This window comes from Aquarana catesbeiana, linkage group LG08, assembly GCF_042186555.1.
Source record: "Aquarana catesbeiana isolate 2022-GZ linkage group LG08, ASM4218655v1, whole genome shotgun sequence".
Classification (NCBI taxonomy): Eukaryota; Metazoa; Chordata; class Amphibia; order Anura; family Ranidae; genus Aquarana; species Aquarana catesbeiana.
Genome location: NC_133331.1, coordinates 299273418 through 299296900, shown reverse-complemented (window position 1 = coordinate 299296900; position 23483 = coordinate 299273418). Strand labels below are relative to the sequence as shown.

Below are 23483 nucleotides of genomic sequence, written 5' to 3'. Positions count from 1 at the left end.
GTTTTTTGAGGAGGAGGGGGTGGTCAACCGTGTCAAAGGCAGCTGAAAGATCCAGAAGTCGGAGTACAGAATAGTGTCCGTTGGTTTTTGCAGTTAGTAGGTCATTTGTGAGTTTTAAAAGAGCAGTTTCTGTGGAGTGTTGAGGGCGAAATCCAGATTGAAGGGGATCAAGAAGGTTGTTTTTAATGAGGTGGTCACTCAGTTGGTTGTAAACCAGGCGTTCAAGGAGTTTAGAGGAAAAGGGGGGCAAGGAGATAGGGCATAGGTTGTTAAGATTGGTAGGGTCCAAGGACAGCTTTTTAAGTATGGGGGTGACCAGTGCATGTTTTAGAGCATTGGGGAAGATGCCAGAGGTGAGGGAGGGATTGAAGATGTGGGTTAGAGAGTGTAGGATGGGGTCAGAGGGCGACCGTAGCATATGAGAGGGTCCAGGGGACAGGTGGTTAGGTGGGCGATAGAAAGGAGTTTGGCAACTTTGTCTGTAGTAGCAGATTTGAATAGGGGGAGTGTCAGTTGTACCTGTTGACATGGGGTCTTAGCTGGGGGAGATACCTGTAGAGTGGAGATTTCATCACGGATTGTATCAATCTTGTTTTTGAAGTGATTAGCGATCCCCTGGGCAGTGAGGGAGTCAGTAGGTGGAGGCGGTGGAGGACAAAGTAGAGAGTTGAAGGTAGAAAAGAGTTTACGGGGACTGGATGAGAAGGTGTTAATAAGAGCTGTAAAATAGGTTTGCTTGGCAGTGTGGAGGAAAGAATAGTATTTTTGGAGGGCAGATTTGTATTGGTTGAAGTCTTTAAGAGACTTAGTCTTGTGCCACAGACGCTCAAGAGCGCGACTACGTTTTTTGAGAATTTTAGCGTCATCTGTTTGCCAGGGTTGTAGGGGTCGAGGCCTGATTCTGCGTGTAGTGAGGGGAGCGAGCTTGTCCAGGGTGGAGGACAGGGATTTATTGTAGATGGACGTGGCTTGGTTGGGGCAGGACAGGGGAGAGATTTTGTCATAGAGGTGGTCAGTAGCAGAATAGAGGAGAGAGGAGTTGAAGTTGCGAAAATTTCTACGGGTGATGGTTAGGTGATTGGAGGGAAAGGTGGTGGAAGACAGGGGGATCGAGAAACTAATAAGGTGATGTTCGATGTGGGGGCCTGACCGGACAGTGACGTTAGCGGCCCCCTCCTTGGAGTGGCAAGGAGGAGCGTGGGACATCGGCCGTGCTCGAGAGGGTTGCCGGGGCAACGGCTCCGACGCTAGCGGGAGGAGGCGGCGGGGACGGCATTCGCCGATTGCAGAGGAAGCGACTACTGGGAACGTCCCTGCACTGCCCAGGGGGTCTGGCAGTACCAAGGTACCATTTATTTTGGCCATTTAAGAGACGGACTGTTTTTCCTCCCCCTCTAAGGGCTGAATTGCTGCTTCTGAAGTGCAAGGGCTGAGACTTAGGCAGCCTGACTTATGACTGCATAGAGGCTTGTCCCTGCGAGGGAGAGAGGTAACCTGCTGGCTGGTGACGAGACGTGTAATTAAAACAGACGCTGATTTTACAACAACCTAATGGTACTTAACTACTTGTAATATTAGGCTGGGCATTAGTCCTAGTGGCAGTTGAATGTTAGAAAGTCACTAGTGGGACTGTGTTAACATTTTGATCTGAAGGAAGGGTAAAAGAAAAAAAGGAGAAGAGAAAAAAAAGGGGAAGGGAAAGGTCAACTTGTCGAGCTGTTAAATCCCTATAACTGTTCCCCCCGGATTACACAATAAGCTATGACTAAAAAAAAGGGAGAGGAGCTGCAGCAGCAGGAGAATACCAGCTCTCAAACGACTCGTTCATCAAAAGAAAAGGGGAACCTAACAGCAGCAGCAGCAGCGGCCAAATTGGAAAAATTTGCGCACCCCTCTACCTCATCACCATCTAAAAGCACCCAACAGCAGCAGGAGAAATCTCATGTGGGGGGCCTTGGGGATAGGAAGAGCCTAGGAAAAGGACCGACGGCTATACACACTACAAAAACTGCGAGCAGTAAAAGCTCTGCAGGTGAGCCCTCAGGAATGGCAACTAGCAATATCGCCGAGCAAAATACATCACTAACAGCAGAGCCCACACTGAAAGACGTCTTATGCGCTGTCAATTCCTGTAAAGCCTCCCTAAGCGATCTGTGCGACCAGCTGAAGGGGTTAAAGGAAGAACTAATTACAGTAAGCCAAGAACTGCAAAGGACTGTTGCTAGAACAACCATATTAGAGGAGAGGTTGAGCCAGGCCGAGGATGATTTGACCCCATTGAAGCAAGAGCTCAAAGCAATGAAAACGCAGATTGGCTTGCACAAAGCCAAAATGGAGGAAATGGAAAATAGGTCTCGCAGGAATAACGTGAGGGTGGTGGGCCTACCGGAGCGGACCGAGGGTCCCCACCCCGAGGAGTTCTTGGAGAACTGGCTTAGGGGAATATTCGGGACGGAAACTTTTTCTCACCTCTTTACTATCGAAAGAGCCCACAGAGTGCCAACTAGGGCCCCGCCACCAGGGGGGTATCCCAGACCAATAATTATGAAACTTTTTAATTACAGAGACAATGTAACATTGATGCGCAGGGCCAGAGAGAAGGGGGATATTCTGCACAACGGAGTTAAAATTTTATTTTTCCCCGACTATTCTCCAGACCTGCAGAAACAAAGGGCCGAATTTAGGGACATCAAGCGCAATTTACGGAACTATAAAATTGAATATGCCCTGCTGTATCCGGCACGTTTACGTATTACTGCCCTAGGGGCTACTCATTATTTTGATACAACGTCAGGGGCAACAAAATGGCTCGAAGACAACAAAATGAACCTGCAGAGTTAGGGGTTATATAAGGCTGGTTGAGTTATTTCAGTTTTTTTTTTTTTTTTAGTCGTGTTTGTTTCTCCTGTATACAGCATATAGTGGATGGCACGGGGGAGGGGAGGTAGGGGGGGTGTGTTGGATGGAAGCACGGATGAAGGATGTGGTTTCATTAGGTATATATGCTTTTTTGGTGTTTTGGAATTGGGCTGTGGGAGGGGGGGAGGGGGGGGGTTTGAAAATGCATCACAAAGTACTTGGTCCGTATATGAGTGGGGAGGTTTCTCTTGAATGGTTGGGAGGGAGGAAAAAGGTCACAAGCACAGCCCCTAGGGCTAGCCTAGTTAGGCAGGAGGGGGGGACACGAAAAAGGGTGGGGGGAAAAAGGGGGATGGGTCAGGTAGAAGTTGGGGGGGAGGGGCGTTTATAGCGAGATATAAGGTTAGGCAACGGGGTGAACGTAAGGCACGTGTATCTAGGAGGAGGGGGTTTACAAAAACAAAATATAGTTGCACATGTGGTTTGTATTTGCAGTTAAATAATATAAGGGGAGAGGGGGGGTGGTCCCTGGACGCGGGGGTCCCTCGCCCTCCCCCCCTTTCACTTTTTTGTTTGACACAACTATAGAGATGATGGTAAGCTTTGCATACACAAAGACACAAACGAATCACCCTTTCTTTTTAGGGCGTTGTTCTCTTTATTACTTTTCATTTTTTATTTTTGTTTTTCTTCCTTAGATGCCTTTTAAAACATTAAAAATAGGTTCTTGGAATATTAGGGGCATGGGCGATCCTGTTAAAAAGGCAGCGGTGTTCTCGATAATGGAGGCCTATGGGGTCGAACTGGTTTGCCTGCAGGAAACTCATCTTACTAATGAAACTAAATCGCATGTTCGGAGTTATAAATTCCAAGAACAGTATCATTCAGTTCATACCTCTTATTCAAGAGGGGTAAGCATATTGGTGAGGAGAGGTATTTCATTTTCCTGCAGGAGAACCAGGATAGACACGTTGGGACGCTATGTCTTTTTGAGCTGCGTTGTGGAAAATAGGCCTTTGGTTATAGCAAATGTTTACATTCCCCCTCCGTTTAAAACAGAGATCATGTTGGATCTGTTAGAGTTTGTGGATAATGAGATAGATACTCCGATAGTAGTGGTGGGGGACTTCAATGCAGTCCTGGATAATAACATGGATCGGTTTCCGCCCGTGACCCGGGCGGAAAGGGTACCAGAGGGGCGTCTAGGCCAACTTCTTGAAGAGATCGGATGGTGCGACCTGTGGAGATCACACAATCCAAAAGCTCGACAGTACTCCTGTTACTCAGGGTCGTATTCTACGCTTTCGCGCATAGATATGGCAGTGGGTAACATTGAAGCCCTGCGACTAATTAGAAATATAGAGTATAGGCCGAGGGGAATATCGGACCACTCACCTTTGACTTTGACCTTAAACTTAAATATTAGATCTAGTCAGAAAAGGTGGACAATAAAACCGCTATGGTTGGATTTGATAAGTAGCCCAGCAGATATAACCTCCAAACTAAAAGAGTTTGTAACAATTAACTCAGGTACAGCATCAGCAGGGGTAGTGTGGGAAACCCTAAAAGCATACCTCCGGGGACTACTACATCAGCAGGTTGTTATAATAAAGAAATCGTGAAGGGAATGGGAGGCGAGGGCTAGTAGGGAAGCCATGGAATCAGAAGCACAATACGTGGCAGATCCAACCCCTGAAAAGCAGGAAATTTGGCTTAAGAAACAACAAGAGTACAAAGAAGTAATCAATAGAAGAGCAGAGAACAAGAGACTCTTCCAGAAACAAAACTACTTTGGCGAAGGGGAGAAAGTAGGCCGGATGCTTGCACTTTTAACTAAGTCAAATTTATCCTCATCAGTCATCTCCTCAATTAAGACACCAGCTGGAAAGATTACATCTAATCCTGCTGAGGTCTATAGAGACCTGTACAGATCGCGGCGGGGTTCGGACCGGCGCGATATGGACGGATTCTTAGAAAGGATAGACCTGCCCGTACTCACGGAGAGGGATAGGAGTGAGATGGAGTCCCCCTTGGCCTTGGAGGAATTACAAAAGGCAGTTGCGGAGTTGTCAGGCCAGAAATCTCTGGGCCCCGATGGGCTGCCATTGGAGATTTACAGGAAGTATGGGGAGGTCCTGCTCCCGGAACTTCTAAAAGTGCTGGAACAGACGACAAAGGATGGAAGGCTACCTTCATCAATGTCGGAGGCCGATATAGTAGTGATACCAAAGGAGGGGAAAGATCAACTGGAAGTCTCTTCGTATAGACTGATATCACTGCTGTGCTCAGATGCCAAGATTGTAGCAAGGGTGTTGGCATCCAGACTGAATAAGTGTATCGCAAAACTTGTGCATCTGGACCAATCGGGGTTTATCCCCGGTCGGTCTACCAGCACTAATATTAGAAGGGCATATTTGAACCTCCAGGTACCAACAAAAAATGCAGGATCTAGAGCCATTCTGTCCTTGGATACTGCTAAGGCCTTCGACACCCTGGAGTGGGAATATTTATGGAGGGTGCTAGAGAGGTTTGGATTTGGGCCCGTATTTATTAGCTGGATTAAAATTCTATATAACCACCCAAGGGCAAGGCTCAGGATAAACAACGAATACTCAGAAAGTTTCCCCCTCGAAAGAGGGACAAGACAGGGCTGCCCCTTGTCCCCCCTACTGTTTGTTCTGGCCATGGAGCCATTGGCGGGAGCAGTGAGATCATCACCCGAATTGCAGGGATTCCATAGAAAGGGGGTGGAAGAGAAAATAGCGCTCTTCGCGGACGACGTCCTATTTTTCTTGGGGGACACGACCTCCTCATTGGAGAAAGTGATGCAACTGGTAGAGAACTTCGGCAAGTTCTCGGGACTTGCTATTAATTGGGAGAAATCGTCACTCATGCCGATTGACTCACTGGCCAACCCTGTCTCGACGTGCCTGCCCCAATTGAAAGTAACGGGGAAAATTAAGTATCTCGGTGTCGTGATGTCCAAGGACCCTGGTGCGTTTATTGAGGACAACTTGGTCCCTCTCTTATTAAAATTCAAGAAAGTCTGTCTGTGGCGGGTCGAGTCAATCTGATCAAAATGGTATGGATGCCGCAGCTGCTATATTTGCTCCACAACTCCCCAGTATGGATTGGGGAGAAGTGGTTTAAAAAAATCCAATCCCTCTTCAGGGAGCTAATATGGAAAAAAGGGCAGGCCAGGATTGGACTACAAAAACTGCAGCTCCCCGCCACGGAGGGGGGACTGGGGGTCCCACATCCGTTTAGTTATTTCCTGGCAGCCCAGTTACAACAACTAGGGGGATGCGCTACCGAGGGAGGGGGAAGTAAGTGTGCCAAAATTATCCTACAGGGGAGCCTACACAGTTCATTAGTGGAGGCGCTGGAGGCAGATTCACTGCAAGGAGAGATTCTGATGTTTAAATTGGTCACTAGGGTTTGGCAAACAGTCAAGAGGATAATGGGGTACAAAGGAACCTCAGAATATTCGCCAATTTGGAATAATAAGCACTTGCATGAATTGCTATCTGTTGAAAGAAATAGGATGTGGGAAAATTGTGGGATAAACCGGCTGGTACAATTATATGAGGGGGCTACCCTGAAATCATTTGAGGATTTGAGGCAGGCGTACGGGTTACCAAGTCAAGTTTTCTATAGTTATCTACAGATTAGGCATGCCCTGAGCAAGCAGTTTAACAGACAACCCCCCAATTGGTGTAGGATGCCACTATTACAAACAATAATTAAATCTGAGTCCACCAAGGGCCTAATTACAGAGGTATATAACCAACTAACAAAGAGAAGAAATACACAGGTAGGCCTCCTTGGGGGTAGGGACAGATGGGCGGCTGATGTGGGGGAGATAACGGACGAGCAGTGGAAAAGGATTTTGGAGCTAGGATCAGAAGTGTCGGTCTCCCCAGCACAAAAAGCTTCCCACCTGATGTTGCTGCACAGAACTTACTATACACCAAAAAAGCTGTTTATGTTGGGTCGTAGAACCAACGATGAGTGCCCTAGATGTAGAGGATCTGGCGACTTAATCCACATGGTCTGGAGGTGCCCAAAACTAGTTAGGTACTGGTCCGAGATTTTAAAGAAAATAAATACCATATTTAGCACCAACTTAGAGTTTGACCCTAAGACTTGCGTGCTGGGACATGTTAATACCGGGCCGAGCGATTGGAGCACAGCTGTAGTGGTAGCAAGATGTCTGTTTCAAGCTAGAAAACTAATAGCACAATCCTGGCAATCAAGAACACCTCCGACCCCGGAAGTTTGGGTTGGAACTGTCAACTCTACAGTGTGGAATGAAAGGACATTCTATACTAGATTAGGTAACTATAACAGGTTTGAGAGACTATGGAACCTGTGGGTTCAAGCAATGCCATGTCCTCTAACAGTGCTGCTTTAGAGTCGAGAGCACTCATCTTCCTAACAAGGGAGAGATGTTGAATCGGGTGTAGCTTAGAGTCTTAAAGCCATGAGGGAACAATGTACAGAACTGCAGCTAGATCTTGGGTGTGCCCTGAAATTAGGTGAGCTTAATAATGGCAGGTTAATGGGGGGCGGGGGGAAAGGGTATATTAGATAGAAAAGCAATATTCTATAGCCACGTATAATAGTAACAAGAGGATTGTGGCCGGCTGGGCTAGATGTATTAGATATGTGTTCTATGTGTTAAAATTTGGCAATAATATGACTATTTAAGCTTGGAATACAAAGAAGGAAAAAAAAGGGAAAAAAAAAGAGGAAAGAGAAAAGGAATTTGAAAAGCCACAATGATGTAACTAAGTTAGAGACAAATATGAGTACTAACCTGAAAGCTGTCTCTGGATTAAGTTAGCTGAAGTGGCGTAAAAAAAAAAAAAAAAAAAAAAGGTGATATTCAGAGAGAGGAAAAGGATTGTTAGAGAAGTTGCATGGAGTGCATAGGTAGGAGAATACAACGTCAAGGGTGTTGCCATCAGAGTGAGTAGAAGCCTGTACCCATTGCTTCAGATCAAATGAAGAGGTTAGACTAAGAAGTTTAGAAGTAGCAGGAGTGTTTGTTTTAGCAGGAATATTTAAATCACCGAGAAGGATTGTGGGAATTTCCAAAGAGAGAAAGTAGGGTAGCCAGGCAGAAAACTAATCAAGGAAAGTCGATAATGGTCCAGGGGGCTGGTAGATCTCAGCAATTCTTAGGGAAGTAGGAGAGAATAGACGTATACAGTGGGCTTCGAATGATGAGAGGTAAAAAGAGGGAGGAGAGTGAATAACCTGGAATCGACCGTTGTTGCGTTAGATCTCACACAGAAGAATCAATATTAACAGTTATTTGCTGGGGCTAACCTGTCATCAGCCCCCCTTATCAAAAAATGGACCAAATAATTAGCTATTTTGGAAGCTATTTGTTAGATCCGGTAAGATCAAGTGGTTTTAACGTTAGATCTCACATGATTAGAGACTTATTAAGTGACTAATGAGGGGGGCTGGCCCCCCTTATCAAATTTTCTGGCCAAAAATTATTCAGGCTAATAGATATTCATTTGATCAAGTAAAATCAAGTAGTTTTAATGTTAGATCTCACATAATTTCAGAGATATTCCACATAAGAATAGAAATATTAGGTGGTACATAAGGACAGGTTGCAACACCCCCCCCCCCCATGCAATTTTCTGGCCAAAAATCATTCAGACTAATAGATATTCTTTAGATCAGGTAAGATGAAGTGGTTTTAACGTTAGATCTCACATAATGTTCTATTCAATTCTATATAAAAGATCCCGGCCAGTGACTAGATCTCAGTCTGTACCCCTTGCTGAAGATGAAAACAGCAAGGATGAAGAGAGAGATTGTCTGTGGCTGTCTCAAATGCCAGGGCCTGCCACCCCCCCCCCCTTTTCTTCTCCTCGCAAAGTGACTGAGGTGTATCTCAGGCCAGAGGCTCCTGAGTTTGTACCTCAAAGTCCACCTTTTGTAGAGTTGGAAGACCCTCAATCTTCCCTGCTGACAGCAGACCCCGAAGACTTTCCATCCTTCATTGAGGAGGAAGCTGAAGCTGATATGCAGGAATAAGAGACCAGTGTGCCTGTAACCACAGAACCTAAAGAACAGGGAGAGTGAAGGGTTATTCACCCGCCCAAAAGACTAACATATGATACTTTGGGTGAAAGCTCCGAGGAGGTCGTTCCCATTGCAAAAAGGACTCTTGAAGCAACTGACCCTTCCACCGCAGATTTGGTGGTGGACAATCCCAACTCATCCCCTGGCACATCTAGGTGGGCCATTCCAGTTAAGGTGGCCTCCTCTTTTTTCCTTGTGCATGGGGATGGAAGCAATTGAAGATTGGGTTTGGCAGTGTTCCCCTGTCGTCCCTGTGTGAGGTTTGCCCTCACTGATAGGGTGCCTTTTTGTAAAGGTTTATTTATTAGGGACATATAGAAAAAGGTTACCATCCAGCTAGATCATGTATGTTGCCAACATCCCTAGATCGGTAAGTGAAAAAATACCCCCAAATAAAGGTAATGGGACTTTAACTGCAACAGCGTAATGTAAAAACAATTTTATTACATAGAAAAATGTATATATATATATATATATATATATATATATATATATATACAAAACATTGGCATAGTTAATAAACATAACACAGTAAACACAACACTGACATGCTTGGGTAGGCTGTTTCTCTTGTTTTTGTGTTCACAGACTTGATATTCTTTATGCAATGCTATGGCAATGTTATGCGGTATGAAATGATGCATTTATTATATATTTCTTTCTAATTTTGTATTTCACAGTAAGAGCTTGTCCCACGAGTTTCCCCTGACGAAGGGACGGTCTGTTTCAGTCCCGAAACGGGGAGGCCTTCGTGGAAGACTATACAAGCATCTTTATCCAATGCACATCAGTACAGCTGTTTTTCAGCTTTTTATTGTGTTTACTGTGTTATGTTTATTACCTATGCCAATGTTTTGTATATATATATATATATATATATATATATATATAAATGTTTCTATGTAATAAAATTGTTTTTACATTACGCTGTTGCCGTTAAAATTTATTAGGGACATTTACTCATATTGTTCTTTTTTACTTATATTTATCAGTCGTGTTCATGGCATTATTTATAGGCAACATTCCCGGCACCATTCTAGCGATTTCACATTTTTGTTTATGTCCAGGTGTCCAATTCCTGCTTGCCACCTGGTCAGTGTTGTGCGTCTTTGTGGTTTATTGGACACCCGGGTGGCGATGTGCTCTTTTCTTTGTGCGGGAGCTGCGATGCGTCCAGTGGGTCCTCCCCTTGCACTTCTTGTGCTTGGGAGGTTCGGGCGGGCGCCTCTTCGCGCATCGGTGCCACGTCACCTACGCCGTGCGTGTGACAACAGTTATGACATCATCAGGCCGACGTTCAGCGTCAACACCCTCGTGTTTCATTAAGAGGGAGCTTTCGCGCCTTTTACTGAGTGAACGCTCATTTCAGGTGTGGACCCTCTCCCTCCACTGGCTCACTTACGTGGCATGGGTGGCATATATTCATCCCCCCATTTGGAGCTAGCTGTCTACACAGCTAGTCTCCTTCTGGGATTTTGCACACCAGCCATATTGCTTTGATGGTTTTGCCTTGATGCGGCATTGGGGTAAGTTGTACTAATTTAATTGCAGCTATCATCCCCTTCAGAGCTATACTAGGTCTAGTATTCATTACTGATGTATAACTTAATATTGTTATAACTATACACATACTCAATATTTTGTTCCCAGATATCCCTGTTTGATGAGCTACACATCATTATTATTTGCCATATGGAGATTATTCTTACATTTTGTACTTCCCAACACTATCTGGTGCCGCATCCCGATATATTGTCACCCCAGCTCCCGTGGCGAAATTGTGCTCTCAGCTCACCTTTTGCCAGTTACCGCATGCCGCATTCACTGTCCTTGTTGGTAAGTGTGGTTGGTTCAACCACCCATATAGTTCAAAGATCCATTCTTCCTGATTTTTTTTCATGTCGCATCTGCTCCTGATGAGTGGGCATACCCGCAAAATGTGTCGAGCTCTATTTGATGCCACAGCCACACCATATATGGAGGTGCTCCGTAGGCGTTCAAGGGGCTAAGCAAATATGAAGGCCAAAAGATGCCATGCAGTGTTTGAGCTGGTGTGCTTGGGGAGACAGGAGCCACACTGGGGCAGAGGTTCTGTCAGCTCTGCAGGGGCAGGTTCAGAGGTGGTTGACGCCATGCCAACTTAAGGCAGGAATGGTGGTTTGCGACAATGGCACCAACCTCCTCTCCGCCCTCCGACAGGGACAAAGACCCATGTCCCCTGTTTGGCTCACGTCCTTAACTTGGTGGTGCAGCGGTTCTTGGGCAGGTACCCGGGCTTACAGGATGTCCTGAGGCAGGCCAGGAATGTCTGTGTGCATTTCCGCCGGTCATATAATGCCAGTGCTCGGCTGGCAGACCTCCAAAAGGAATTTAACCTGCCCAAGAACCGCCTAATCTGTGACATGCCCACCAGGTGGAACTCAACGTTGGCCATGCTGCAGCAGCTGCACACACAGAAGAGGGCCATCAATGAGTACCTGTGCGATTATGGCACCAGGACAGCGTCAGGGGAGCTTGTTTTTTTTTCCCCACGCCAGTGGGCCATGATCAGGGTTGCATGCACTGTCCTGTCACCATTTGAGGAGGCCACAAGGATGGTGAGCAGTGACATTGCATGCATCAGTGATACTGTCCCCCTTGTACACCTGTTGGAGCACACGCTGCGTGGAATAATGGACAGGGCACTTGAGGCAGAACAGAGGCAGGAAAAGGAGGACTTCCTTAGCTCTCAAGGCCCCCTTTATCCAGACAGTGTCCCTGCGTGCCCGCCGATCACACAGGAAGAGGACGAGGAGGAGGAGGATTGTGTGAGTATGGAGGTGGAGCCTGGCACTCAGCATCAGCAGCAGTCTTTAAGGGATCACTTACAGTCCCAAGAAACACATGGACTTGTACATGGCTGGGAGGAGGTGGCTGCGGATCATGTCATCCTTAGTGACCCAGAGGACTCCGGACTGAATGCCTCAGCAAACCTACGCTGCATGGCCTCCCTGATCCTGCAAAGCCTGCGGAAGGATCCTCGTATTCGTGGTATCAAGGAGAAGGACCAATACTGGCTGAAAACCCTCCTTGATCCACGTTACAAGGGTAAGGTTGCGGACCTTATCTTGCCATTGCAGAGGGAGCAGAGGATGAAACATCTTCGGGAGGCCTTGCAGAAAGGTCTCTGCAATGCGTTCCCAGAGACTGGGAGGTTACAAACTCCTGTTTCTGGACAACGTGTTGCTGAGGCTTCGGTGAGTCAAAGAAGGAGCGGTGGAGAAGGTGGCCGTCTGACCGATGCGTTCAAACAATTTTTTAGTCTGCAGCCCCAAGGTATGATCGGTTCCAGCAACCATTGCCAGCGTCTGTTTTACATGGTGCAGGAATACCTAGGGGCAAGATCTGACTTGGACACCTTTCCCACCGAAAATCCTCTGGGTTACTGGGTCTTGAGGATGGATCACTGGCAAGAGCTTGCAATGTATGCAATTGAGCTACTGGCCTGTCCTGCATCCAGCTTTCTTCCGGAACGCACATTCAGTGCTGCTGGAGGCTTTGTAACCGATCACAGGGTGCGTCTGTCCACCAACTCGGTTGATCGACTGACCTTCATAAAAATGAATCAGTCTTGGATCACCACCAGCTACCAAGCACCTGATGCTGATGTAACCGAATACATTTTTTTGAAATGTCAGATCCCTTCAAAGACTGCCTATGCTGATGCTGAGTGACTATCCTGTTATACTGAGTAATTATTATCTTCCTCCTCAATGATCATGATGATAGCTTGTAAGAACATTTTTGGTTCTGGGCGCCGCCAGTCCTGCCACCAGTGCCTAAGGCCCAATTTTTCAGCCCCTGTTTAACAGGAGCGTGTAATTACAATTTTTGATGCAATTCTTTGCAGCAGGGCTAGTTCCTGTGCTCCAACTAGAGTATCTGTGAGGGCTTGCAGTGTTGTGGCACCAGCACCAGTGCCTAAGGCCCAATTTTTCAGCCCCTGATCAACAGGGACATGTAATTACAATTCTTGATCTAATATTTCACAGCAGGGCCCGTTTCCGTGCCCACCAAGAGTATCTGTGAGGACTTACAGTGTTGTGGCACCAGCACCACCACCACCACCAAAGGCCCAATTTTTCTGCCCCTGTTCAACAGGGGCATGTAATTACAATTCTTGATCTAATATTTCACAGCAGGGTCCTGTGAGGGCTTACAGTGTTGTGGTAACAACAACACCTAAGGCCCAAATTTCTGCTGAGTATGTAGGGCAGGCCCCTACTTTCAAACATCTAACTTACAAAGACTCCTACTTGCAAACGGAAGGAGACAACTGCAAGTGAGATGAAATCTACCCCTAGGAAGGGATATTCTCTCCTGTAAGAGTTATTATGGGAAAAACTTTTCTCCTTTCCACTGATGCTTTATCACCAATCCTTGTTTCACAAAAAAAAACCAAATTTTCAAAAAACATTTGTCATTGGGACAAAAAGTGAGGTGAAATCTTCTGAAGAGGAGCACAGACAGCAAAACAAATGTCACAGGGGTGATAACCCTTCCCTATGTTTTCCAAAAAGCTTAAAATAGATTTTTTTGCTGGAGCTAAACACATTAAAAATGTACCAGTTCAAAATTACAAACAGATTCTACTTAACAACAAACCTACAGTCCCTGTCTTGTTTGCACCGCCTGTATACTGCTGTTCAGAGTATATAGGGCCTGGGGGCCCCACGCCTTTTCTTTTTTTAATTTGGGTGCAGGGTTCCCTTTAATATCCATACAAGACCCAAAGGGCCTGGTAATGGGCTGGGGGGGTTTTTCTCAATAATTTTTATCCATATTGCCAGGACCAGACATTACATTAAAGGGGTTGTAAAGGTAAAAATTTTTTCACCTTAATGCATTCTATGCATTAAGGTGAAAAAACTTTTGACAGTACCGCCGCCCCCAGCCCCCCCGTTTTACTTACCTGACGCCTCGAATCTTCGCTCCTCGTCCTCGTCAGCTTCATTGCAGCTCAGCCTGGTCGCTGATTGGCTGCAGTGGATGGATTGAAAGCAGCGCAGCCATTGGCTCGCGCTGCTGTCAATCACATCCGATGATGCGGCGCGCCGGGGGGCGGGGCCGAGTGATACAGCGAGCGGCTATAGCCGCCGGCTGTATCACGGGAGCGCGCCCGCAAGCACTCACCACCGTGCGAAGGAGCTCGCATGAAGGTGGTAAATGCTTGCGGGGAGGAGCTGAAACAGCCGCCGAGGGACCCCAGAAGACCAGGTTCGGGGCCACTCTGTGCAGAACGAGCTGCACAGTGAAGGTAAGTATAACATGTTTGTTATTTTAAAAAAAAAAAAAAAACAACTTTACAACCCCTTTAAAGCCGCAAGCAGTTTTAAATTACTTTTTTTCCTTTAAAAATGACATTTTGTGCAGAGACTGTTCTAAGCACGGGAAACACGCGCCACTTTACAGGCATACTATAGACACCCCCCAGGTACGATACTTAAAGGAATATTTCACTTTTTTTTTTTTTTACTTTAAGCATCATTAAAATCACTGCTCCCGAAAAAATGGACGTTTTTAAAAGTTTTTTTGCATTGATACATGTCCCCTGGGGCAGGACCCGGGTCCCCAAACCCTTTTTAGGACAATACCATGCAAATTAGCCTTTAAAATGAGCACTTTTGATTTGTTCAAGTCCCATAGACGTCAATGGGGTTCTAACGTTCGTGCAAATTTTCGGTCCGTTCGCAGGTTCTGGTGCGAACCAAACCGGGGGGTGTTCGGCTCATCCCTACTATCAAGTAATGATTTATTTGCACATATGTCTATCTAATATATCCTGTATCATTTTTTTTTATTATGTATGTATATGTGTTACAAGATTTACCAGTGTTTTTAATTCTTATGTATATACTGTACCTTGCTCAGTTCTCTCCACAAGCTGGCAGGAAACTTCTGGCCAGCTGGTCTGTATCACATCATTAGGTGTTGTCATTTGCTGGAGAAGGGAGCGTGCATGCCTCTATAAGGTATAGCGCATGCTCCAAAGCGCATTGCATTCTGACCCCGAGCCCTGCCTGCGTCATCCTTCTCCTGGCTGCCCACCCACTTCTGGAAGGACTTCGGCCAACTTCCTCCTCCACACGGGGACTTCTGTCACATTCCATCTGGCGGTACCAGCAGCTCCCGCGGCCTGCTCCAACTGGCGTCCTGGACTTTCACTTATTGGTGGGCCTGTTGTTTACCCATCTATTGTAAGTAGCCCTGTTGGGGGGTCTTTTAAAATACAAAGTCTTACTGTACTCAGAGGCGCTTCTCTGCTTTTGTTTTTGTCCTTGTATATTCAGAGTCTGCTAAACTCCACCAAGAAGCCTGCCCTAGTGCCTTGGACATTTTTGGACTTACTGTATACCTTATAATTACCCTGCTTAGGTATTATGACCAAGCCTCTGCGCCTATAACCTCTTTTTCTTATTTAATACCAATGGCCTTAATGCACAGGGTTATGAAATAACTTGGGGTGTTACCTCTCCAAATTGTGGTAATTTTGTGAATGTTTCTACTGTCCTCGTGCTTCAGGGCCTCCAAAATATGATAGGTAGGTAAGATAATTAGATGTCATTTTTGACCCTAGAAAGCCTGAGGGTGCTCCTTGGATTTTGGATCTTTCTATGTGGTTAGGCTCTGTAAAGGTCTCACATATGTGGCAACCTCATACTGGGGAGGAGTAGAGGAGTGTGTTTTATGGGTGTGATTGGAAGTATTCCCATGCTGCATGTTAGAAATAACTTGTTACAACGACAAATGTGTTAAATAAGATTATGGCAAACATGTACAACTTCAAAAAAGCTCACTTTGCGTCTTACTATACATCTTAGAAAGTCTACTTTTCCAAATTTTGTGGGCATTTCTACTGTCCTGGTGCTCTATAGTCTCCAAAATGTGATAGGCAGTCTGGAAATTAAATGTTTTATCTATACCCTGTAGTGCCCATCCCGAAGGAGCCCCTGTTCGCACAAAGTTCATTCCCCAGTTTAATGCACAGACAGCCAGGCACGCAGCAACAGTCACTCTTTCTGGCTCAATAAAACAATCTAGAGGTTTCCTGGTCTGTGGTCCGTACGCACAATGTTTCTGCATAACTTGATGCCCCCTTCCAATATCAGTCCAACATTCACCACTGAGCTCTCCAGACAAGATCCTGAGTGAAATCCCTTGATTAGAAAGGATCCTCAGAAGTAGCCCCCCTAGCCCTGGACAAGCTGGGACCACGATGAAGACCTGAAGAAGAACATCAGCTGGGCTGCTGATTTGCTTCATCCAGCTCACTACATTCTAGAATCCTTCAGAAGTCAAGGGGAAATAATCAAACCTGCAGCCGGCGAAACCCAGAACAGCCCAAAGTAATCACAAACTGCTCCTCAGCCAAAAAGAACTACATTTTCCTTATCATTATAGTAACATATTTAGAAGGGTGATGCACTCCTTAAAAGTCTGAAGGTACTCCTTGGACTTTGGGGTTCTCTATGTGGTTAAGCCCTTAAAAAATCAATATATAATCGTTTCAAACATTAAAAATGTCTCACATATGTGTTATTCCCATACTTGGGTGGAGTAGTAGAATGTATTTTTTTGTAGTCGTTTTTTGTTGGAGCCACGAGGGAGCTATAATGCCAAGCACATCACAAAACTATCTGCATATAAACCTACCCCTTTTGGATATAAAGAAAAAGGTAAAAAGCGAGCCTCACCTGCAGTAATTACTAGGAACCATGCAGCTTAAAGATAAGGGAACTTCATTACACAAAAATATCAAATGGTAATACAAAAAACACCAGGTAAAAATCCATTACCAGCACCTCAGTAAAAAAATTGAAAGTAGACAACATTGTCTGATCAAGATGCAGCTTGATCAGACAACGATGTCTATTTTTAAATTTTTTACTGAGGTGCTGGTGGTGGGATTTTTATCCGGTGTTTTTTGTATTACCATTTGATATTTTTGTGTAATAAAATATCTATAAGCTGCATGGTCCCTAGTAATTACTGCAGGTGAGGCTCTCTTTTCACCTTTTTCTACAGTCAGCTATTTGAGGGATGCTGTGTTTGCTCTCATACAGAGCCTTCCCAACCCATACACCCCAGTGAGCTACTGGGGTGTCCCCCTGGTTTTCTTTCCCTTTTGGATATACCAGCTACTAGGAATGAGCTTTATGTTCGGGTCAAGCATGAGTTCGACTCGAACATTGGCTGTTCACCCGTTCGCTGAACAGCGAACAATTTGGGGTGTTCACAGCAAATTCGAAAGCCGCGGAACACCCTTTTTTTTTATTACAAACTATTTTTATTGTTTAAGAAATAAACAAAAGAATAAAATCTACAGTCTGGTATCAATGTACATCATAATCAATGGTATCCAAAGCATAATAACAGAAAGGGTTGTGACATAAAAAGCGTACAGAATATATCATGAAAAAACCCATACATTAAGGTATAATCTATACATGGTCTAGGTACATTATGCAGTTCCTAGCTTTGTGTCAATAAAATGTGTTTATGGGATTTCCAAGGTTCCCATCTACGATCAAATAAGTGCATTCTGTCTTGTAAAGTGTACAAAATCCTCTCCATAATCATTATCATATCAATTCTATCTTGGATGGAGGTTAGGGGGACAACTGGGGATTTCCAGTGAAGGGCAATGACCCAGAGGGTGGATATACATATCGTGTGTATAAGACATTCCTCTTTGCGCAAGATTCCCGGGATAGGTGCTCCAAGTAAACACATCGGGAGCGTGAGCCTCAGAGGGGTTCCGGAGATTGCAGAGGCGACCGCAGTCACCCTTTCCCATACCCGGGCTAGAGTTCTACAATCCCAAAATATGTGTTTGAATGTGCCCGGTAATAGGCAGCCTCTGAAGCACAGTCCCGATGTTCCAGGGTACATTATATGAAGTCTAGTGAGGACCTTATAGGCTGTTTCCCTAACTGCTAGTGATTTGGTAGCTTTACGGAGATTTGCTAGCATGGTCTCCCAGTCCTCCTGAGTAAATTGTTCATTACAGTCGGTTTCCCATTTGGTCCTATATAAAAGATCACCTGAGAAACCCCATTCCAATGTAGTTTTATAAAGGGTAGAAATTAGACCTTTACCTCTTGGATTTTCACGGCAGATCTGTTCGTAAGAGGTAGAAGGAGCGGAAGGGGCAAGATTGTAATGGGAGATATAAAAATGCCTTATTTGCATAAAGCGGAGATATTCCCGTAGTGGTATTTGTTTATGTGTGCGGAGGAGTTCAAATGTGGCAAATGTATTTCCAAGTTGGAGTTCTGCTAAGGTAGTCAAAGAATTAGATTTCCACCAAGCAAAGTTCTCAGGGTGATGAAATGCTGGGGTAAACAGTGGATCCCCAAGGAAGGATGAGGCCGGAGGGGCTGGTGAAATCAGTCCAAGTCTAGTTTTATAACGGTGCCAGAGTGTGAGAGATTGGGAGACTTTCAAGTTGAGGGGAGTAAACTTATGTGTAACATTAGAAGGTGACCACAATATGGACTGGAGGCAGTAGGGCAAAATGGAAATGGATTCAAATTTTACCCATGGCACCCTTGAATCCGGAATGTTCCACTGCGCTGTCTGTGAAAATCGTGCTGCTAGGAAATAGAACCAAAGGTTGGGTAAACCCAGACCTCCCGTGGATTGGGATTTATACAGAATGTGTTTTGAGAATCTGGGCCGTTTATTCTGCCAAATAAATTTATTAACCTCCCGCTGTAATCCGTCAATATAAGTTTTTGAGATATTGATAGGGAGGGAACGGAAAAGATATAAAAGCTTTGGTAATAGGGTCATTTTTACTGCCATGACTCTGCCTAAAAAAGATATACGGTACGAACTCCAGGTTTTAAGTAGATTTCGTAATCGGGTCACACATGTGGGATAGTTAGCATTGAAGAGAGACAAAAAGTGTGGAGTGATAAAAATGCCAAGATATGGGATTTTATCATTTGACCATTGGAAAGGGAAGGATCCTCGGAGCAATTCACACTGGGCAGGGGGTAAATTAATGGGGAGAGCTGTGGATTTGGTCATATTCACCGTAAGTCCAGATATAGAGGCAAATTTATTCAGTAAAACGAATAAATTAGGAAGGGAAATTTGGGGTTGGGTCAGAAATATCATAACGTCGTCTGCATACATACAGAGTTTGAAATGGGAAGAACCAAGGGGATAACCAGATATATCTGGGTGCTGTCTAATGGCTATTGCCAGGGGTTCTAATGCAAGGGCAAATAATAGGGGAGATAAAGGGCATCCCTGGTGTGTGCCCCTGCCCAGTGTGAAAAAATCAGAGTTGCACCCTGGTAATTTAATTCTAGTTTTAGGCTGATTATAAAGGGCCTGCGCCCCACAGAGAAATTTGTCCCTGAAACCCATCTGTTTTAGAACTGAAAGCATATAAGGCCAGAGGACACTATCAAATGCCTCATTTATGTCAAGGCTCAAAAGAAGGACCTGTTTTTTGTGTAGGTTAGCATCTTGCTGAACATTCAGGGCTAGGCGGATGTTATCTGTGATAAGCCTATGTGGAATGAAGCCTGATTGGTCGGCCGAAGTCAAGGTTTCAATGATATTAGCTAATCTATCTGCCAGAGCACGACTAAAAATTTTAATATCATTGTTAATGACCGAAATCGGCCTGTAGTTTTGTGGGAGAATATGGTCTTTGAGGGGCTTTGGTTAGAGTGACATGTTGGCCAAGGTCATTTCAGTCGGTAAACATTCGCGTTTTAGGACGTTGTTAAACATGGTAGTCAATCGTGGAGTTAGAATAGAGGCATAGTGCTTATAGTAAATGGCTGAAAACCCGTCGGGACCTGGGGCGACAGAACGTTTCAAGGATTTAATTACTGCCAATATTTCTTCCTCTGTAAAAGGAGCATTCAGAGCTTCTATTTGAGAAAGTGATAAAGAAGGTAATGGTAGTGAGGAAAGCCAATCATGGGATGTTTGCGTTGGGAAGGAGGGGGAATGAGAGAGTAGGTTGAAGTAGAATTGTTCAAACACAGTCAGAACTTCCTTAGGGTGGGAGACCATATGACCCGCAGAATTGCGGAGTATGTATAAGTGTGGAGGATGTATAGTTTGATTCAATTTACGAGCAAACATAGAGGAGGCCGAATTGCTATGTAGGAGAATTTTAGCTTTGGACCAACGAAGAGCTTTCTCCGTTTTTGCTGACAAAAGGGTATCTAGCTCAAGTTGTTTTTGGGCTACCAATTGTGCATTAGCCAGAGTCAGATTCCCCGTTTGTAGCTTATGTAATTTGTCTAGTTCTGTTGTGAGAGTGTATATTTGTTGCCATCGTTCTCTGTTTATCTTAGAGGCTATGCTAATGAGTTTACCCCGCAGAACAGCTTTATGTGCTACCCACAAAGTACTAGAAGATACATCAGGGGTGGCATTCAACCGAAAGTATTCCTGTATAGCAGTGAAAATTTCCTGTCTTGTGATGGGATCAGCTAGTAAGTAGGGAGTCATTTAGACGCCAGGAGTAAGGAGTGTCTGACATGCCAATGAGAGTGGTGGTCAGAGTAACGATATGAGACAGGGATTGTTAGTCGGTCAATTAACTGCAAAAGTGTGCCACATCCAATTTTAAATAGTCAAACGAAAAGAGAGAGGGTTCCCCTAATGGTGGACTTTAAAGGCACGTATATATAGATATAGGAGAAGGTATGTAATACATAAAAAAGTTATTTATTCATTTCAAAAACATCTTAAAAACATCAACAAATATGGCTATAACAAACAATGAAGAGAATGCGATTTATACAATTATCCATATGTTGAATATTGATACCAATATCTTTGCACCCGAGGCGTTTCGGAGATAATAAGCCTCCTTCTTCAGGGGTGGGTGTGGGTGTGAGTTATAGCAAAAGTTTCTAAATTGGAAATATGTTAACAAAGAGATCATAAGTATACGTACATAATAAGCTCTATAGATAAAGTTACATAACGTATTTTAATACCATTGCACTCACATTGGTAATATGTAGGCTATCTTCGCATTCCAAACAAAGGGTTAAAAACAGAGGCGCTGACACTGTCTGCCCATCCAGCGTGTTTCCCGATTGTGATCAGTATAGATTAATTATCATACCCATCGTCATAGTATTTCATATGTAGCAGGTATAACTGAGTAAAGCTATATATGGATAGGTATAACTCCTCAAACCAGAGGAAAAAGCCCACCTAGGTGGGACATACAGAAGTTTAAGACCTGAAGTTCCACTGGGGCCAAATGCGGGTCCTGTAAAACGTAGAAAAGTAGAAATATGTAGTGACCGATAAATGATTTATGATAATGCTTGTTTTTGCAAAGCAAAAAAGGGGGGGGTTTTCCTATAATAATGGGGGTACTACATACCTGATCTGGCTAGTATAGGGGGTTCAGGAGAGAGTGATGGAAATGACTGGTCTAAGTATATATATCCTGAGTGGCTGAAAAAGAATAGTATAGGAGAGAGAAGGAAAGATGTAAGGATACCATTAGATAAATAATCTATCCAATAGGGATGTGTGAACAGATGCGGGTATATAAAATTAATATAGTCCAGATAAGTCTGGATTATCCTAAGTAGAATAGTAATGATAGATAGAATACTAATTAAATTAGTGGAAGAAAGGAGAAAAAGGGGGAGGGGGGGGGAGGGGAAGGGGGACCGGGAAGAAGGGGGGGGGGGGGGAGGAGGGGAAGAAGGGAAAAAGGAAAGAGAAGAAAAGAGGGGAACAGAGGAGAAAAGAAACAAAAAATATATCGGCTGTAGCTGTGGAGAATCTCTCACAGCTGCAGCAGTGTGCTATTGAAAATTAAACAGTATGGGGATAAAGTAGAGGCAAGAATAGTGTATTTATTTTGAACAGCATATGACTTAAATAGGCAGTAGAATGTATAGTGGGATACTTACTTTTAAAAGTACTTAGTTGGACATCAGCTCAGACCGACAGCGTCCTGCACACAAGAGCGGACGCTCGGTCTGAGCTGTGTAAAGGTATATGAAGCCCTCCCCACCAATCAGCTGCTGATGTAAACACCCAACAGCTGTTTCTGGTGGAGGAGGGACAGACGCGCTCAGGATGGCCCCCCGGGTGGAGTGAACGCCGCCGAGTCCACACCGCGCATGCGCGAGCATCCGCGATGAGGCGCGGCCCCGCCCACTACACCCGCTGGCACGTCTAGCTTCCCCGGCGGACTGCGCATGCCCGCCGGGGTCGCAAGGTGGAGGACAGTGTCAACAACACTGTATCCTCACAACAAAGCCAGGAACGCAGGTCAAAAGAACTACAGGTCAAAAGAGTAACGATATTGTGGTCCGACCATGGACAGACCAGAATGTCCGAGTTAAGAGAATTGGCCAGAATGATGGGAGTGCAAAAAATATAATCCAGTCTGGCAAAAGAATTGTGAGGGTGAGAATAAAAGGTGTAGTTTCTAGCCCCTGTATTATGTGCTCGCCATGCATCAGCCAGTTGGAAGGACTGTAAAGATTTAGTCATGGTTTTGGGAAAAGCTGCCCGAGGTGTGAGATGTGGTGTTTCTATCTAATTGGGGGTGGGCTACAAGATTAAGATCTCCCCCTACAAACATATGTGTTGAAGAGTATCTTTCAAGAGTCCTGAAAAAGGTGGCAAAGAAGGAGGCTTGTGCTACATTAGGTGCATAAACATTTGCAATTGTTATATCCCTTCCTGTTATCACTCCTTTAATAATAAGAAATCTGCTATCAGGATTCTTATATACCTGTTGTACTTCTAAAGGGAATGCGTTATGTAACAATATAGCTATACCTCTACTTTTGGTCTGATAATGGGTGAAGAAAGTTTGTTTGTATGATCTATGAAAAAAAGTAGGGTGATTATTTGTAGCAAAATGGGTTTCCTGCAGCAAGACAATTTTGGCTCCCAATTGTTTGTAAGTAGTAAAGGCCTTTTTTCGCTTGTGGGGAGAATTAAAGCCCCGCACATTGTGCGTGATGCAAGTAATTACCATCTATAAGAGAGGAGCCAATGAGGTTCACCTGAATAGTGTGGTGATGATGTTTGTGTTCCGCTCAAATTCTCCACCACAAGGGCAACGCCATTTATGAGACATCCCATTAATTGTACTCTGTATTGCTTAATATATAAAATGCCTTGAATGATATGTTCCAGACCATAAAAAAAAATAAACTAAAAAAAAAAATAGTTTAGAGTCAAAAAACAAGTCACAAAAAAAACCAGCATAACTAGAAAGAGCTGGTAAAACATTGGGTCAGGTTGCAAATTGCATAATCCTGAAACTGAGACAATAAAATTGTAAGAGGCGAAAATGCTTCTAACTCCAAAAGTCATATCCAGACTTCGAGGGGAAGTCAAGATATGAGTGGAGTGGGGTGACATGGTAGCGACATCCGACGGAATAGCCGACAACTATTTATGAAATAATGTAAAGCATGTGCATGCTAGTATCATACTTATCAGGGGACTTA

General features: G+C 44.6%; 1 protein-coding gene across 1 annotated transcript in view; it reads right to left on the bottom strand.

Moving 5' to 3' along the window:
- Nucleotides 1-23483, bottom strand: part of LOC141104966 (uncharacterized) — a 54989-nt gene that overhangs the window by 6680 nt on the left and 24826 nt on the right. Inside the window, exon 8 of the mRNA XM_073594776.1 lies at nt 16871-16875. Coding sequence (XP_073450877.1) covers nt 16871-16875 — 5 coding nt within the window. The remainder of the gene's footprint in view (nt 1-16870; nt 16876-23483) is intronic.